Source organism: Meleagris gallopavo, chromosome 8, assembly GCF_905368555.1.
Source record: "Meleagris gallopavo chromosome 8, MGAL_WU_HG_1.1, whole genome shotgun sequence".
In the NCBI taxonomy this organism is placed as follows: domain Eukaryota; kingdom Metazoa; phylum Chordata; class Aves; order Galliformes; family Phasianidae; genus Meleagris; species Meleagris gallopavo.
The window spans coordinates 21,721,456-21,738,885 of NC_139411.1; the positions used below are offsets into that span (position 1 = coordinate 21,721,456).

Genomic DNA, 17,430 nt, shown 5'->3' on the forward strand with positions numbered 1-17,430 from the left:
CATTGTTTGAAGCTTTGTAGCTGCTTCGCATCTCTTTGCACGACAGGTCTGGCGCGTCCCCTGGAATCCTTCCCCAGATCTTCCCATGGAAACTCCTTTCCTGTAAAAAAAAAAAAAGCTGCTGCTTCACTTTAACCAAACCCAGAGCCCATCAGACAATCCAGATGGTCTCTCTCTCTATCAAGCAGTTTGGCCCAGATCCCAGCGGCAGACGGCAGGACCAGGCCTTCCCTGATAAAGGAAAGTTTGAGGTTTCTTTACCTCCCAGCTCCTCATCCATATTCAGTGGCACCCAGGGCCTTTCCCATGCAGATGTTGCTCTCCAAAGCCAACATCACGCCATGTGGCACTTCTGAAAGATCTCATCCCATATCCTCAGCCATCCCATTTTGGTTGTGGCTTTGGGGAACATGGAGCTGCTGGGAAATAACCTTCACTCAGAAATTCAGCTGAACTCTTCAGCACGGCAACTTGGTTCCCTCTGGGTGCTCTGCAGTGTCATTGCCACCAATGTCCCCAAGGGAGCCCTGCTGATGCCGTGCCAGCACAAGGTCAACTCCCAGCCCCTGGGAAGCTGCTCATCTTCCTCGCTGTCAGGGCTGCTGTGTAGCAACAGGGAACAAATCCCTTTCATGCGACTCAGCCGCAGCTTCCTCCTGGGATTGGGGCCAGAGGAAGGAGATGTCACAAAAATGCAGACAGATGATGGGAGCCAACATTTGGGATGGGAAAGAGTTGCCAGTCTGCGCCAAGCCGGTGCAGTCCCGTGTGTGCAAGGTGGCTCTTGCTCAGCGAGAGACCCTGAGCATACCTTTCACTCCTTCTGTTTAAGGACCATTGGTTTGGTCCATGCTGTATGGGGTAGCACTGATTTAGATGCACTCCTGGCCTCAGGACCTGCTGTCATCGCTGCATTTCCTCCTCCAAGGAAAGCAGCAGTTGCTTCAGCAGCCAGGGCTCTGCCTGCTGTTACAAAATGCCTGCAGGTTTCCCTACAGCTGGAGGGTGGGGGAGAGAGCTGGGAGGTTTTGCAGGTGCCGTTGTTAACACAGACCTCCCAGTTACACTCTCCTGCTTCTCACCTGTGGACCTTGGGGAAGGTGTTGCTGAATGATGCAACATTCTCATTTCTGAAATGCCAACAGTTTGGGGCCAAGATCAGAAGATTTCTTGGCTTCATGTTTGTTTTGTTTTGTTTTGTTTTGTTTTGTTTTGTTTTTGCATTGAAACAGGTATGTTTTACCTTTTTGGTGGATTGGTCACAAAGGCTTTTTTTGTTGCTTTACTTCTTGAGATATTCCCTTGGAATGGAAAAGGACATGGACAGCAGCTCAGCCAGGACTATAAGATTTGTCATTTGTGGATGGGGCAAAGGACAGAGCTGAGCTGCATTCTCGAGCATGGCTGCGGGTTCCCTGCGAGCGGACCCGGCATCTCTCCCGTCTCATCTGGGGATGAAACTCGGGGGAGCGGTGGGAAATGGTCCAACGGTGCCTGGAGCACGCGCGGACGCAGGAGCTTTTGGTACCCTCCAAGGAGAGGATGCGGCTGCCGCGTCCTACCGCTCATTCCCCGTCCTCTGCCCACCCCGAGCGTTCCGAGGGGAGCCGCGTGGTTAGCGCGGCACGGAACCCCGACGGTTCCCGCTACCGTGCCGGGGGCGCGGTGAGGGGCGGCGGCAACGGGTGGGGGGGCCTCGGTGGGGCGGGCAGGGAGGAGGGAGGGAGGAGCCAGCGCGGAGGTTGTGCCTGGGCTGCGGGATGGGGCGGCAGTGAGGAGTGCGGGAGCGCTTCGACGGGGCTGTGCCGCGCCAAACCGAGCCGCGCTCCCGGTGATGCGCAGCGCTCCCTCCGCTTAGCTGCCCGCTGCCATGGCTGTGCCGCCCGGCGCGGCCCCGACCCCTGGAGGGGCAGCGGGGGTCCCGGCGGGGCTGCGGGCCGCCGCCTGGCTCCTGGCGTTCGCCGCGCTGTGCCGGGGCCGCGCCGCAGCCTGCCCGCCGCTCTGCGCCTGCAGCGGCACCACGGTGGATTGCCACGGTACGGCCCTGAGAGCCGTGCCCAAGAGCATCCCCCGCGGCACCGAGCGCCTGTGAGTACCGCGGGGCTCCTTTGTGCGGGGCGCGGCGGAGGGAGCCCGTCGGGGGGCTGCGAGCGGGCGTCCGAGGGAACGCGCGCGGAGGGAGTGCGCCCGCAGCGTCCCGTCCGTGGCGGCGAGAAGGGATCTGTGCGTGCCTAGCGCCCAGCGGGGCACGGTGCGCGTGCAGCTGGCTGTGGGAGGGATGTGCGAGGGGTCCCGCGTGTGTCTGCGTGTGTAATGCGTGGAGCTGGAAGGGTCAGAACAGCGCCCAGGGGCTTGCTTGCTTCAAGGGATGTTTGCACCGGTGCCCGTGCTTATAGAGATGTGTGCTGTGACCTGTCCCTGGGCACCCATGCGGCTGGAGGGGCTGCTTGTGGGTCCTCACCACCCTGAGCTCCTTTGCACCCCTTTGTCCCTGGGAATCCCTCCTGGAAGTGATATGTGTGGTGCCGGGGATCGGGTCCCGTCCCTGTGCTGTGTCCCGCAGTGTGAGCAGCCTCCAACCCTACCAGCCCCCTGCATCAGCATCTCCCTGCTGTGCCCGCCTCCCATAAACGCTGGGGGGTCCTCAGATGTCTGTAGTGGGCCCCCGTAGGGAGAACTTTTCTCCTGTGGACCGTCGTCACGGTGTAGCCATAGAGGTTCCTGATGTACGGGTAGCCCCGCTCCCAGCGGGGCTGTTCCCAGCCTCTCTGCTCTGCCTGGGGGCAGTGAGTGCCCCCCCTGCCCCCTGGCAGTATGCACCATGAACTGTGGCCCTGGGCAGCCACACACTACTCCTCCTGCCCCAGTGCTGTGCTCTGCTGCACACTGGGCTGTGAACGAGCTCTGTGCATACGGCTGAGGCTGGCAGGCAGGGACTGTGTGCAAGCAGTCTGGCAGCCGCCCGGGCTGCACCCAGTGCCAGGAGCTCTGTGGGGCATTGCTTTCATGGGGTTTTCTCTTCTCCTGCCATAATTATCCTCCTCCAAGTGATTATTACCCTGTGACCATGAGCTGCTATCCTATAGAGCTGGTTTGTGAGCTCTGGGAAGCCCAAGGATGGAGCACGGCTTGGGCACAGCCACTCTTGCACCAGCTTTATCCATTCCTTGGGGAGCACGGTGGGCTCTGTAGCAGCTGCTCTGCACTTTGCTGTGCTCAGCATCACTCTGATGCAGGGGATGGGTGGGCTGTGACCCTGGGGCGTCTCACTGCCACCCCACGGGCACATCTCCCCTTGGTCCTGCTCATGTCTGATGACCCGCTGGGCACCCTGCCCATCCCTGTGGAGTGACGTGGGGTTTCTGTGTTCTCATGCAGCCGCCGCTGTCAGATCTGGTGGCTGGGCTGAGGCAGACGTGTTGCTCTCACATGGGTGTTGTTTGCCAGGAAACTACTCGCAGCATTATTGCACGCCCTCGCAAGTGCTCAAGGTGTCTGTGCAGAGCAGGTCCCACCTCTGAGCAGTGTGTTTGTGGTGGTGCAGCTCGGCAGCCATTCAGATTCCCCAGAAAGAAGCTGCAACCTCGTACCCCCAGGCTATGCAGCAGGAGGAGGCTGTCCCCGCTGCCAGGCTGCCTGCCTGTTGCACCATGCATCTGGCACGGCGTCTGCAGGCAGCAGGCTTTCTCCCAGGTGTCCTGCAGTGCCCCCTGCGTGGTTTTGGGTCCTGCTGTTATGGGGTTGGGGCAGCAGCACCCGGGGTGAGGTCTGAGCTCATCGCTTCTGTATCGCTCCCTTTGGTGGCTTTCTCTGGAAGCATCTCCAAAGAGCAGGTAATTCTGTTAGGTAATTCTCCCTGTGGCAGCAGAATCGCTGCAAATTCACTGCCATCAAATGGCTGCTTCCAGCACGGCTGTTTGCTAATGAGGGCTGAATTGAGCCTGATTGCCTTGCAGTTGCTGCTTCTTTGGAAGTTTTCAGCTGATGGCAGAGCATTGCCCCTCTTGCCCATTTTCCTCCTCTCCGATGGGCCAAGCCCCACTGTGCACCCCACAGCACCCCATCGCTGCCAGCCCAGAGCTGTGCTTCCTTAGGAGCCTTCCTGGACAGAAGAAATTTGCAATTCTATTCCAATTTCTCCCTTCAGCTACGTCCAAGGCAGATGCTGTCTATATATTGCCATGGTAACGGTGTGTTCTCGCTCTCTGTGGAATTGCATGCTGGAAAAATATTAGTTTAAAAAACTATGTCGTGTTTGTATTGATGGAGCTGAGGCTGATAGCGGAGGATCTATTGTCCCCTGGCTGGGAGAAGTCACGGGTAACAGGCAATAAAGTCCGTTGGATTGGCCTCTGGTGACCACTTCTCACCTCGCACAGCAATTGCTTCCCAATAAACCCTTCTCCGCTCCTGTTTTATAGCATCCTTTAAAATAGATATTTTTGCCTTAAACGTGCTGCCACTTCGCTCCTCTGGAGTGATGCATTCTGCTGCTCTGCGTGAGGAAGGGGAGCTTCTCCCGGCTTAATTGCCGGCCCCTTGCGTGTGCTTGCAAATGCCACTGCTGTAGCCCTGGAGCGTTGGTGGCAGCGGTGCAGGAAGCACCCCATGCTCACAGCTGTGCACACTGCGCAGCCAGGCTCATTACGCTGCATGCATTTGCCTTGAGTTTCATGCTCCCTTATTTCATTGTTTCCTCTGACGATGTTTTTTAATGAATTTTCGTCTGGTAGAAGCATGGGGCAGTTTGTGTGAGCTATAAAATGAGGATGCTTGAGGGGAGTGCAGCCTGCGGGGGGGAGTTGGGGCATCCAGGCTCCAAGGCTCTACTGAGCGCCTGCCTTCCTGGCGTGCATTTCGGATGCACTCGCCTCTCAAAATAGCAGAGGCAAGCATCCTATGGGGGAGAGAGGCTGCTAGGAGGAGGAAGATCAGAAAAAAGTGAAGATGAATTTTTCAAGCGATGCAGCCAAGGAGCAGCGCTTGGCACAGCGAGTGGGAGAGAAGTGAGCACACAGAGCTGCGGAGGTGGGGGATACCCCACATTCCCCCATACAGTTTGCAGTGGGGGGAAGCCCCAGCCCCAGCGTGAGATGCCATGGGAGACCTCGAGCTGAGGGCTGGGCATCAGCATCCCCATCCCACATCCCAGCAGTGGGGTGCTGCGTCCTGCCGTCTCCATGCTGGGAGGGCTGAGCAAAGCAAGGTGTTGGCAGGGTTGCACCTTGTAGGACAGAGAGTGGTTGGAGAAGATGCACCACAACGCTGCGCATCTGACTGCCGGCAGATAATGGCTCTGGCGTGAAAACCCCAGAGAGAGCTTAGGGAGAGCAGAAAGCCTTCCCGTTCCTCGGCGCTGGTGGCACAATCAATGCTGTTTGTAGCGCTTAAAAATTTATCGCGATGCTAACCTGGGTTAGTACCTCATAAAAGCTTACAGAGTGCCTCATGCTCTGGGGGCTGGCGCTGTGGGCTTGGTTTCTTCTTCACCAAAGAGCAATTGTTCTGAAATGAGCCCAGACAGCGCAGAGCCCTGCTCCATGGGGCATCCATGCAGTGAGGATCCCTCTGTGCTGGCACTGGGAGGATTTGCTTCCCCAGGGCTGTGGAGGGCTCTGCAGCTCACAGCCTGCACTGTGGCCCGGTGGCATTCAAGCAGCCAGCTGAAATCTCAGAAATTCTTGAAAAATGCAATAAAAGTGTAAGATGAAAGATTGCAGCTGTTCTGTCCCTCAGTGCTGAGCACAGGGGTCAGTCCGGGGTCTCGTTCTCCTCGGCGTCCCCATTAAAGGGAAGAGAGCTGCTTATGGCGTTTGCAGATGACACCAGGCTGAGAGAGATGTGAGTGTGCTGGAGCTCTGCCCCCTCTTCGCAGCAGGGCACAAATATGCTGCGCTGCCTCCAGCACTGTGACTCCCCAATAAATCAGCACCGGGGGAAATATTGCTCACGTTGGCTGTATTTAAAGAATTACTGCTCAGCATTTGTACTCTCTGAGTTTGTAGCGGAGTTGGCGTAGCTCAGGCGCTGCAAGGAGAAAAGACACAGCAGAGCCCTCGGGAGTGAAATAAGCCATCCAAAGATAGTAACCAAATATAAACCCAGACTATGCAAATCCAGCAATGAGCCCTGCGCAGCGCCGACATCCCATCTGGGAGCGGGATGATCCGCCAGCGCCGTCGCGAGGGGATCACTTGCTGTAATGACTTTCCTCTTCCTGGGGAGAAATGGAAGGGGGTTCTGAAACTTCAAGGTTGCAATGAAAACGACTTTCCCAGAAGTGCTGCCAAGCGATCCCCAGACACCGTGGGGAGGGAAGCACGGCGACACAGCGTGCAGCCGGACCGCGGGGAGCCGGTGCGCTGGGCAGGGCAGGCTGTGATTTATCTGCGGGAGGAACCGAGGGGGGAAAATGGCACGAAGTTAAATAGCGGGGTTGCCTCGGCGTCCTTACAAGTAAGCTTTACCTACTGTTTGTTCCCAAATTGCTGTGAGGATCATCATTTACCGCAGCCCGGTGCCGGGTAGAGCGAGCCGGGGGGCTGTGGAGCCCGAGCATGGGTTTCGGTTTAATCGCTGGGGCTGGGGAGCCTCTATTCATTCCCCGCTTGCATTCATCTGTGTCCTAGTAACGTACCCCCCCCTCCCGCCTCCTTCCCAACACAGGCACACACGGCTGGATAATGGCAGGAGCCCGGCAATCTCAGTCGCTGAATAGCTGTGTAATTATGAGGCTATAACGCCGAGCTGGAACTCATTAGCCATTATCAGCCGTTTCAGCAGGACAATGGTAGCACCCCGGGGTGCGCGGCTGCGCAGGCTGTACCGGGCAGCCCTACACGCTGCTCGCTGCCTCTGGGGCCATCCCCGCAATGACCCCGGCTCCTCACATGGCTGTGGAACTGGTGGAGGCAGGCGTCAGGTCGGGATAGAGAAAGAGGTTGAGATGGAATGGGTTGGGATGGGATGAGTTGGAATAGATTGAGTTGAGATGGGTTGGGGACCAATCATGCAAAAGCCTTTCTTCCTTATTTCCACCAAGAGGGGGGACATAGGGGCTGACTAGGCTGGCAGATGTCCTTGGGGTGTGACTTATTCTCCTGGCAGTTGCTTCAGTGGCGTGAGATGGCTGAGCACTGAACCCATCCTAATGCCTGTGGGTGACTTGCAGCTGTGTGCCTGGAGCCATCCTACTTTTCTTGGGGGCAGCTGTTGGTTTTCTCATTGCTCCTGCCCTCTCTTAGTGGCTCCATGAATTCAGGATGAGCCTGCCAGGCATTTGCTGCATTGCCCTATGGGGCAGTTTACATCCAGGCAGGGGCTGCTGGCCTCGCTGGGCTGCACAATGCATTTATGATGGCTGCAGAATGCTTGTCCTGGGGGACATCAGCACTGGCACAGGCATGCTGGGGGAGCAAGGCACCCCTTGCTGCTCTGTGGTCCCTGAGCAATGCCAACTTGCGCACTGCTGGCCAGGGACTCTGGGCTGTGTCCTCTCCAGGGCCAGCCACCATTCCCAATGAAAGATGCAGTGGTCACTGCTGTCCTTTGGCCCTTGCCTATTCTTTTCTGGGGAATTTCCAGATAACTGCATAGCTCTTGAGTGTTTCCATGCTGACCTCTGCCTCTTCTCTTCCCAGGGAGCTCAATGGCAACAACATCACACGTATCCACAAGAATGACTTCTCCGGACTGAAGCAGCTCCGTGTCCTGTGAGTTCCCAGCAGGAAGTGTGCTCAGCCTGAGGCACCCAGGGGGGACAGGGATGGGGCTGAGTCCTTCAGGGGGTGCCTGCTGGTTGGCATCAGCTTTGGGCTGGGGCATGGTGGGCTTCCAGCAGGGAGAAAGAGTCTGGATTCGAATAGGATGAGCTGGAATGTGTTGGGTTGAATTGAGTTGGGTTGGGAGTGGTTAGGCTGGGTTGGGTTGGGGACCACTATTCCAAAATCCAACCCCTTTTCTCTATGTCCCTCTGCAGGCAGCTGATGGAAAACCAGATCAGTGTGGTGGAACGTGGGGCGTTTGATGACATGAAGGAGCTGGAGCGGCTGTGAGTGGTGGTATGCGGGCGGGTGGCATGGGGCAGCCTGTTCTGCTCATTGCAAACATCCTTTACCTTTTGCCTTAACCCGCAGCACATCTGTGCTGCTTGACTTCAAACAGCGTTGCTGATGCGTAGCAGTATGGGTAGCAAATCTATTGCTGTTTCTATAGATCTTAAAGCCCCTTTCTGATGCCTTTGAGGTGAGGGGCAGGTTAAACACAAAGCACTACCATTGTTATCAGCTGTGTCCTGCATGTGAACCAGGGAGCTGTAAGCTACAGTTCAGCATTCAATAAAATAGCTCAGCAGCTTAAACCCCATCAAGGCTGCTCAAGCAAATATTAGGAGCTGAGTGAGCAGCAGGTTAACGGCGCAGTTAAACAGCAATCAGCATTTAACAGCTTGGAGTCCTGTCTGCATATAATTGCAATATTGTGAGTAAATCTATTAATGCCCAGTTGGCTCTCATCACCTGGGAGCAGGAGCAACCCAAAGATGTATCCTGGGTGAGACTGGCTGCTCTCCCCCCTTACCATGAACCTTTCCTCCTTCCTACAGACGGCTAAACCGCAACCAGCTACACACCCTGCCGGAGCTCCTCTTCCAGCACAACCAGGCTCTGTCCAGGCTGTGAGTACCTCCCCTGCGAGGGGTGTGTGGGGCAGGAGGGGCAGCCCCTGGGGCTGTGGTTGGTGATTATTTTTGCCCTGTCCTAAACTTGTGGTGGCTCGGCTGGATGCTGAGCGTGGATGGATGCTCCACATCTCTGGTCCCCATGCTGCCAGGATGTGGCTGTGCCCGGGGGCAATGCTGGCTGTGACTGGTGTCAGGAGTTGGTGCCTGTGTTTAATGAAGGGTTAAACTGCCGTGTGGGTTTGCCAGCGTGGGATGTGTGAAATGGTGGCTGAGAGCCAGCGATGGGCCTAGGTAATGGCAGCTGATAGCACAGGCGTTCAATTAATTATCAAATGGCATTTGTTGAGCTCAGCTGTGCCGTAGCACGGCGCCAGCAACGGCCCATCCTCCAGCCGCCCGTTGTGCAACAAAAACACTGCAAAACATTAACGTATACATTGAGTTCTGCAGCCCCCAGCAATAGGTGGTAATGGGTCCCGGAAGCACTAGGGAACCTGATGCTGGCTCTCCTGGTGGCTTTGTGACCCAGGACTGTGCTGGGGACGGCAGGGAAGGGGTGCTCAGTGCAGAGCTTGTCTAGACGCCCCGTCACGCTGCCTTAGCAGGAGGTGAGATGTGAAACCACGCTGCTGCGGTGATGCCAGAGGTCATAAGGACACTCTGAAACTGCAGCAAGCACGGCTTGGGCTGTGGGGGTATGAGTCAGTGGGGAATGGATTCAAGGTAAATTGAAATCGGCTCTGCTTGAGTTGAAATCGGAGCCTCTCTGCCAGGCTCTGTGCTTATTGACCTTATGAAATGGATCTGAGGTGGCCCCACAGCTCCCTCCCTGCCCCTGGCCATACAATGGCCATGGGGAACTCTTGCAGGCACAGAGAGAAGAACCTTGCTCAGGTCAGGATGAAGGGAGGTTTATTCCACCTCTTGAATCACAGCGTCTAAACTGAATCCAGTTTGGTGGCGCTTTGTGGTCTCCCAGCTCCACATGAGCTGCAATGAGTTGCTCAGATCTGGCTATAGAAAGTATTTGTGCATCAAGATAACGAGTGGGTTGGGGGTTTGGATGCGGAGCGCTGCGTGTGGGGCTGGATCCTGCCCTGGTGCCCCTAGGGTGGTTCCAGGAGAAGTGGCAGCAAAAGGGCTGTGCTGGACCCATGGTGGCAAGGGACACTGCGTGGCCTCCCTTATCCCTACCCGCCCTAACGAGCGGACAGCTCATTAAGCAGCGCCTCTGGCTGGAAATGGCGCTGATCTGAGATTTTGCTGGAGAGCGCCTGACCCAGGCGACCCCATCTCAAACCGGGTTTAATTAAACTGTCAGCGCCGGACGGAAGAACAAAGCGCGGCGGGCTGGGGGGTGCGTCTCCCGCAAAGTGGCGAGCTGATAAAACATGCATCTTTGCTTCCACCGAGGAAAATCACCCAGGCAAGAAGGTGACCTCTGCAGCTGGGTACTCTGATAGAGGAGAGGGCATTGCAGTGAGCTATGGGGCAGTTCCTCACTGCCATCTCTGTGTCTGGCCCCAAAACAGCCCAAATTGCCCCTACTAAGGCAGGCAGAGAAAAAATCGGGCGATGATAAATAACTTGAGAAAATGCAAATTGCCTCCTTCAGAAGGCGACCACGACCGCGCAGGAGGAAGCTGTGAGCTGCATAGTAGCAAAACAGGGTGACAAGTGAAAAAGGAGCTGTCGGAGGAAGGGATAACAAAGCGGGCCCTGCTTGGATGGGGCTGGCTGCGCGTGGGAGGCGTTGCTCGTGAGACTGCAGCAGTGACCGCTCCTCAGAAACCCCGGGTGAGAGAGATGGAGAAACACTGGGGTGAGGTGGTGTGCCCTGATGCTCACGTCTGGGTGCAGGGGATGCTGTGCAGTACAGCCGCTCTGGGTGCCGGATCCCCCTGCGCTCCCCGACAAAGACCCTTCTGTCGGGGACAGAGCGAGGCTGGGGGGGCCGGGCTGGTACGCATCCCCCCGAATACCAATCAGGAGGGGAACGGCTGGGGGGGGCTGCAGGGTCTGTGCGAGGCGGGACCCCCCCAGCCAGCTGGGGAGGGGGAAAAGAGGCCCCGCCGCAACCCCCGGGAACAAAGAGTCAGTGTGGCTCGTGACAGCTCTAAGGAAACGCGGGGAAACAAATGTGCCACTAATAGGTGGGGAGGTGACCTCGTGGGGATGCTGCCAGGCGGGCGGCAAGGGGCTGCTGTAGTGCCCCGGCGCTTCCCACCCTCATCCCAGCACCGTGCTCACCCCTCAGATCTGCCCCACCGCCTCTCAGCACTGGTGCACATCTCAGATTTAACTTTCCCAACGCTATTAAAGCAAAGGAGCTGAAGCAAGAGGGCCCCTCTGTGTATTGTCCCATGCAGGGCAGCCCTGCTCACCTCCCTGCCCCAGCAAATGGGAATTTACGTCCTGCAAGGCAAACAAGCAGACAGCAAAGACCCATCTTCCCAGTGCTGGATGCTAACCACGGGAGCACTGCACTTTGCAGCCCTCGCTGCCTGCACTGTGCCCCGTGCCACCTTTGTTCCTCTGAAAGAGTTAAAAAGCGTTCACAGGAGCAGATCCCTTTGTCTGTGAGTTTTGGTGGCAGAATAAAGGCATTTCCTTCCTCCTGCTTTAATGGCTCTGTTCGTAGGAAGGCTCAAAGCATTTTTAAAGTATTATGAGCGGACTTATCCTTCGGTAGTTTGATTTCCAGGACGTGGGAGAAAGGAGCATTGTGCGGTGGTTTTAAAGGAGATGGTAACTCAGTGCCCCGGCACGCATATCCCGCAGATGCGGTTGGTGATGTGCTGTGGATGGGGGTGGGTTTGGGGAGGTGCGGGCCAGCTCCTTGGCTGTGCTAAATGAATGATCATCCCAGGCTTATCCTCACTTAACCAGCCGGATATCGACAGCCGTAGTCCCCCATAAGAGCTGAGGATTACAGGGTCATACCCACCCCCTCCCCCAGGTTTCTGCACTTCCCTGAGGCAGTGGTCCCCGTTTGTGTGCATTTCCCTTCAGGACAGGAAAAGCTGGATAAATTTTTACTGCTCCCGAGGGAGCTGTTTGTAACTGAAGATGTCTCGCTGTCATCTTGTCCATAAACCAGGAAACGGCAGTAGGGGCATGCAATGTGCTCCTCATCTCCCCCTCCCACCACCACCACCTCCCCCCGCTTGTGCTGCTGGGAGAAGGAGTTTGGGGTGGATCTGCTCAGAGAAGAGTCATTAAGATCCCTGGGCTGGAGGTGGGATGTTTTCTCCAGGTGAGAGGAGCTTGGCTGTCCCTTGAGTGTTTGGGAAGTGATGCTCTCTACAGCCCCCCAAAAACCTCTCTCAGCCCCCAGACCCATCCAATGCCAGTTTGGAACCCACATCCCTTTCATCTCCATGCACAGCAATAGGGGCTGCGGCAATCAAAGGGGCTTTTGTCCAGCCCTCAGCCCCACAGGTGGGTGGGCATCTCCCCCCAAGCCTCCCCCCCCCCCCCCCCCAGCCACGTCCTGGGCTTTTCCCAGGGGCTGGCGCTATTGTGGGTTGCCTGGGCAACAGGGTCCTGGGGATGTGGGTTGGGGGGCTGACCCAGTTGCGGGACCCACTTGGGGTATTTTTGGGGTGGCTCAAGGTCCAGATTTGCCGCAGACCAGCACGTACCTAGCAAAAAGCATGGATGTGCTGGGTACGTGCTGGTCTGCGGCAGTGGCTTTTGCATATAGGATAAATACGGAAAAGCCATATTCCCAACGCTTGGTGGCATTTCCATCACACGCTCTCAGACCAGAGGCATTTCCTCATCCCGCTCCGCCTCGCTTGCTCTCTTCCCCACAGGCACAGCAGTGTGTTGCTCATTCCTGCATCCCGCAATTTCACAGCATCCCCGCAGCCGGGTGTTAATAAGATTAGACCCGAGCTTTAAGATGTCTCTCTCTATCCTTTGCCATCCAATTACACAGCCTGCATGCTATCTGATTGCCTGCAAGAGGGGAGGACTGGCTGGGACGGGAGGATGCAGCTGGTCTTTCTGGGTATCTGAGTGGGTTTTCTTTCTTTTCTTTCGTTCTTTCATTATTATTTTTTTCTCATTCTTCCCCCTTGGCTTTGAGTTGCCCTGTTCGGCTTTTTCATTGCTGCTCGAGGTGGCGGCTGGGCAGAATTTGTTTAAATTAACTGCTTGAATGGCAGCGTTTGTGTGCGTTGGGTTGGGGGAAGCTCAGACAGCACCAGAATGGATGAGGAGGATTAAAGGTGCCTAATGGCTTCCAGATGGGCATCCCGGACTGAGAAACAGCCTCACAATCCAACCCCAGCCGGGGGTTAACCGGAGAGAAAGCAAAGCTTGGCTTCTCCAAGAGGCTCCCAGTCCTGAGAAGAAAGGGTCTGTCAGGGCAGGCAGGTCCCCAACCCAACAGGACCCCATAGGGATGCACAGACCCCACTCTTTGCCTAGAGAGCAGCAGGTCCTGCACTGGAGTGAGTGCAGCACTGCTGGTCCCAGCGCCGGCAGTGACACGGATGGCAATCAGGGAGGAATTAAAGGATAATTAATGCCAATCCACATGGAAAATTGCTCTCGTCAAACAAACCAGATATCTTTTTTTTTTTTTTTTTTTTTTTTTTGTGACGAGCTGACAAATTGGGTTGATAAGTAGCGACGGCGCTGACATGATATACTGAGACTTCTGCAAGTCATTTTCCTCTTGCCTGAAGGATATGGCAATGAAAACATTAATATTCTGCAAAATCAGCATAGCATCTCTGACAGTGTGATTCACCGGTGGCTTTGAGAGAAATCACGGCTGGGCTCTGCTCTTGCCCCATTGGGTTCCCCACCCTTGGGGACAATTTTGGCTCTGGCCAACCCTCTGGCTGCCCCTTGCTTTTCCAGTGTATGGTGAGAGCTGTGCAAGCAACATTGCTGGAGAAGAAACCACAGGTTTGGACTGATAGGGGAAAGGACTGGGGCTGGTGGTGCGGCACAGCGCCCATCCTACAGGATGAACGGGAGCGCGCAGCTCCACTCTAACACCCGCACTGGCGTCAGCCGCACGCGAGGTCACACAGCTGGGAGAAATGTAGGTCAGGGCTCCAAGGCGGGGAGCAGCGCCTGGGGATGCTGAAAATGACTTAGCAGCAACACAGCCTGCTGTAGGATGTGGGGTTAGGGGAGATGGGTGGGCAGAGCGGGAGGGGGGGGTCGCTGCGTGGGACCGGTGGGAGCGGTGCTTCTGCTTTAGGGCCCGGGGTTCTGAGATGCTGGGAAATGAGACAGTGATTGCTGGGAGTCTGGAAAAGCTGCCTCCAAGTGAGAGGAATTGCAGTGTTCGACCTATTTAGTGCTTGTGGGAGAAGGCTAGGAGGGATTTCATCACTGTCCCTGCATACCTGTGTGGGGAGAAACCTGACTGTAAATGTGTCATTAATTCTCTTTAAAAACAAAAAAAAAACCAAGCAAAAAAAAAAAAAAAAAAAACCAATGGGAATGTAAAGAGAAGCATAAAATTGCTCAGTAGCTGGAGGCTGAAAGCAGACAAATTCAGAGTAGGCATACATTTGGCTCTTGCACCAAGGAGAGCTGTTCACCACTGAGTGCTCAGAGGGCAGGAGGTGGACGCAATGTCCCTTGCAGCCCGCTGCTCCCCGGCCCTCTGCCTGCAGGAATTCCTCTGCACGCTCTGGGGATCTTTGTGTTCCCATCCGTAAGGTTTGGGTTTTGTGCTGGTTTTGTTGGTTTTTTGGTGGGTGTTTTTTCTTTTTTCCCCCTCCAGCCTCTTCAACAAAGACACTTATTCTCCCTTCCCACCCCGGGGAATTACACTCCAAGCTGCCCCTCGACACGGCAAAAAGAAAGGCCGGGAGAGGAAGCGGTGTGTGGCTCTTTGTGTCCCTTTTGTGACGCTGCCGCACAGCGGGGCCACCCAGCAGCACCAAGGTAGGGCCCGAGGTACAGCCCCTGCGGGGAGCTGGGGGTGCTCCTGGCTGAGGTAACAGCCTCGTCTTTGTGCTCTGCATGAGGGAATGGGCAGGAAAGGGCCCTATTCCAGCTGCCCTCTCAAAGCTGAGCACTGGAGGGGGGGTCCTCCCGCTCTGATAGCTTTAAGCATGCAAACAGGGAGCAGCCCTGTGTACAACCCGTGTTCAGCCCTCATGGATGTTTGCTCAGAGACGTGGTGTTAAATATTTATCCTCCCCACCTCCCCCCTCCCCGCACAGCGCACATTAACAATAGCGATCGCCCCGGCCTCATCCCTCTTGCCAGCAGCATGTGGCTCCCAGACCGGGGCAGTGAGCATTATCGTTTGTACCTGTGAATTATTGATAAGAGATAGGATAGTTCTTGCAGTGAAAAAATAATGAGGGGCAGAGGCTGTTGGCAGCGCTGCTGCACATCTCTTTCTTACTGCAAAGCGGGAGGTGGGACGGCTTCCCCAGTTGTGCACAACATCCCCATCCCTGGTCTGCCCCTGCATCAAGGGGATGAGGCTGCTGCTCCCCGGAAAGGGGTGATGTGCGCCGCAGCCCTGGAGAGGGTTCTGCACCGGGGCTGAGCAGAGGGCTCGGTGCCCAAATGCAGAGGGAGGCTTGTCTCCAGTTGCTGCCCTATGTCAGGCTCTGGGATGCTGCACAGAGGCTACAGATGGCTGGGGTGATCTCGCTGTGGCAGATTTTCTATCAGGGTGTCAGCCCAAAGCCCAGCTTTGGTGCACTTAGACACTGAATCCCAGGGGTTTAACAAGAGGGCATTATCACAGTGAGCCTGGCCTGGTTTGCATCCCCCATCCCAGCCTGGCTCTGAGCTATGCTTCTGGGGGAAAACCCAGCTTTTGCAGTAAGAGCAATCCTGCTCCCTGCCTCCACGTGCAGAAAAGGCAGCCCAGGCCACTGGATATTAACTTTGAAGTGTGAATTTCAAACACCTTGTGAGTTTGCAGACAACTGGTGCCATTCCCCTCCTTTGCTCCCGGCTGTTTCTGTTACAAACCTCCTGATCTCTGTATTGCTTTCAGGGGAAGAGCCCTGCACTAGCGCAGCTATGAGCTGGGCTGGGCTGCATTGCCCAGCAGCATGCCGTGGCCATTGGCTCCATCTCAACAACCTCACGTGCAGGGGCTGTATGTGAGGATGAGCCCGAAGCCATCTGCTTTTTAGCCAGAGGGACTGCAGCAGGGATGGCTCACCCCGTGCAGGTTGCCAGTGGGACGTTCACACTGCACGCCATGGAGAGGGCTGCAGCCTTTGTGCTCCACCAATGCCAAACCCCACTGAGAAGCAGTGCCAGAAGAATGGGCCCTTCTCCCAATTTACATGAAGCGATGTCCCAGATTTCTTCCCAGCCGTGAAGACGCATTGTTCCCTGGCAGCGTTTCAGTGGCGGAGCCAGCTAATTTGCAGCATTTTACATATCTAATATGTTGTCAGAAATGCTTTTAAATCCCTATAATATTTAATTAGGAGGCAGCTTTTGGCGTATTAAGTGGGAACGGGGCTGTCTAATTACTTACTGGTGATTTCATACCCATGAATGTAATTAAGTTGTGTAGAATCATCCAAGAGGCGCAGGAGCGGGCAGAGCCCCTGGTAGACCAGGGTGTATTTTTAGCCCACGTGTGTTGGAATTTGACTGTTTTTAGGCAAAAAAAAATGGGGTGCAGAGCAGCACCGTGCCACCACGGTGGGGGGAGTTTGCTTCACCCCTTCCCAGAGCTGGGAGCAGGGCTGGGAGCTGCCACTGCAGGAGCACCGCTCTGGCACGGGTGAGCCCTGGGCAGCACAGCTCCTTGCCTGGCCGGGTGGCTCAGCCTGGCTGGTTCGGGCTGCTCGATTCAGCTTCATTCACACCCCAGAGGAATCCAGGAAGGCTGGCAGGGCTGGCTTCACACTTATTAGCAATTAAAAGCCTCCGAGGCTGGGAGTCAATTAGCTCTGAGCTCAGCAAACCCCGGGATAAGGCTGCTAACGAGAGGCCCAGCCAGCTCCCCACAGGGCTCGGCAGAAGAGCTGTTTGCTTTTTCATTTACGCCTTGGAGGAGCGTTGCAGGGCTGCGTGCTGCAGGGTGCGATGCTCCCCGGTGCCCAGCACGGCTCCCGGCATGGCACACTGCCTGCACCCAGCAGGGCCCAGCCCAGCACGGTGTATGGGGTTGCGGTGGGCAGCCTGGAGCCGCATTGGCTGTGCGTCGGGCCGCGTGCCCACTCCCCTTCCATGGATAAGGAGCTGCTGGAACAAAGGGACGGCGTGGGGAGGGGCGGTGACAGGCAAGCAGGGCGTGCAGCTTGTTATTTTGCTTGTGTTGCTATTAGAGCTGCTGCTTTTAACTTGTTTCCCCCTCTGAAGAGGCTCCAGGGTGGGTGGCAGATGTTTTGTTCCTCCTCTGCCTCCCGCCCACCCTCCCCTCTATTCCTCAGCCAGGCCCTCTGTTAGCACAACACCCTCCCTCCTGTGGAGCTGAGGCCCTGTGCCTCTGGATATGCAGCTCAGCCCACACAGGAGCCGCTCAGCAAATCCTGGATTGCACAGACACTGTGGTCATTGTGCATCCCTATATCCCCCTGTGCCCACATCAAGTCCTGGTGCCACTGATGCCATCAGTTCTGGGAAGCTGCATATAGGTGCTGGCCATCCTCCTATCCCGTTGGCAGGACAGTTGCACAGCCTGGAGCTGCCCAAGTTGCATGTTGGGGTTCAGCGATGGGCACACAGCTCTGTGCATCCCACCCCCTCTGCCCAGCCAGACTCACGAGGCAGCACGCAGCCTCTTTGCT

At 56.2% G+C, this 17,430-nt stretch overlaps 1 protein-coding gene across 4 annotated transcripts in view; it reads left to right on the forward strand.

The window, feature by feature from the left end:
• The first annotated feature begins 1,732 nt into the window (after window positions 1-1,732).
• The window catches only part of SLIT1 (slit guidance ligand 1), a 31,294-nt gene continuing 15,596 nt past the window's right edge, over window positions 1,733-17,430 (forward strand). For 2 of the 4 annotated variants that reach the window (XR_014884620.1, XM_085229144.1), the window contains exons 1-4: window positions 1,733-2,088; window positions 7,641-7,712; window positions 7,979-8,050; window positions 8,603-8,674. Coding sequence is in view for 3 of the 4 variants with exons in the window: in XM_085229144.1 (XP_085085270.1) it covers window positions 1,871-2,088; window positions 7,641-7,712; window positions 7,979-8,050; window positions 8,603-8,674 (434 nt within the window). In the remaining variant the exon portion in view is untranslated. Of the gene's footprint in view, window positions 2,089-6,857; window positions 6,923-7,640; window positions 7,713-7,978; window positions 8,051-8,602; window positions 8,675-17,430 lie in introns of those variants that run through there. The other 2 variants (XM_031554588.2, XM_085229145.1) reach the window with 2 other exon arrangements.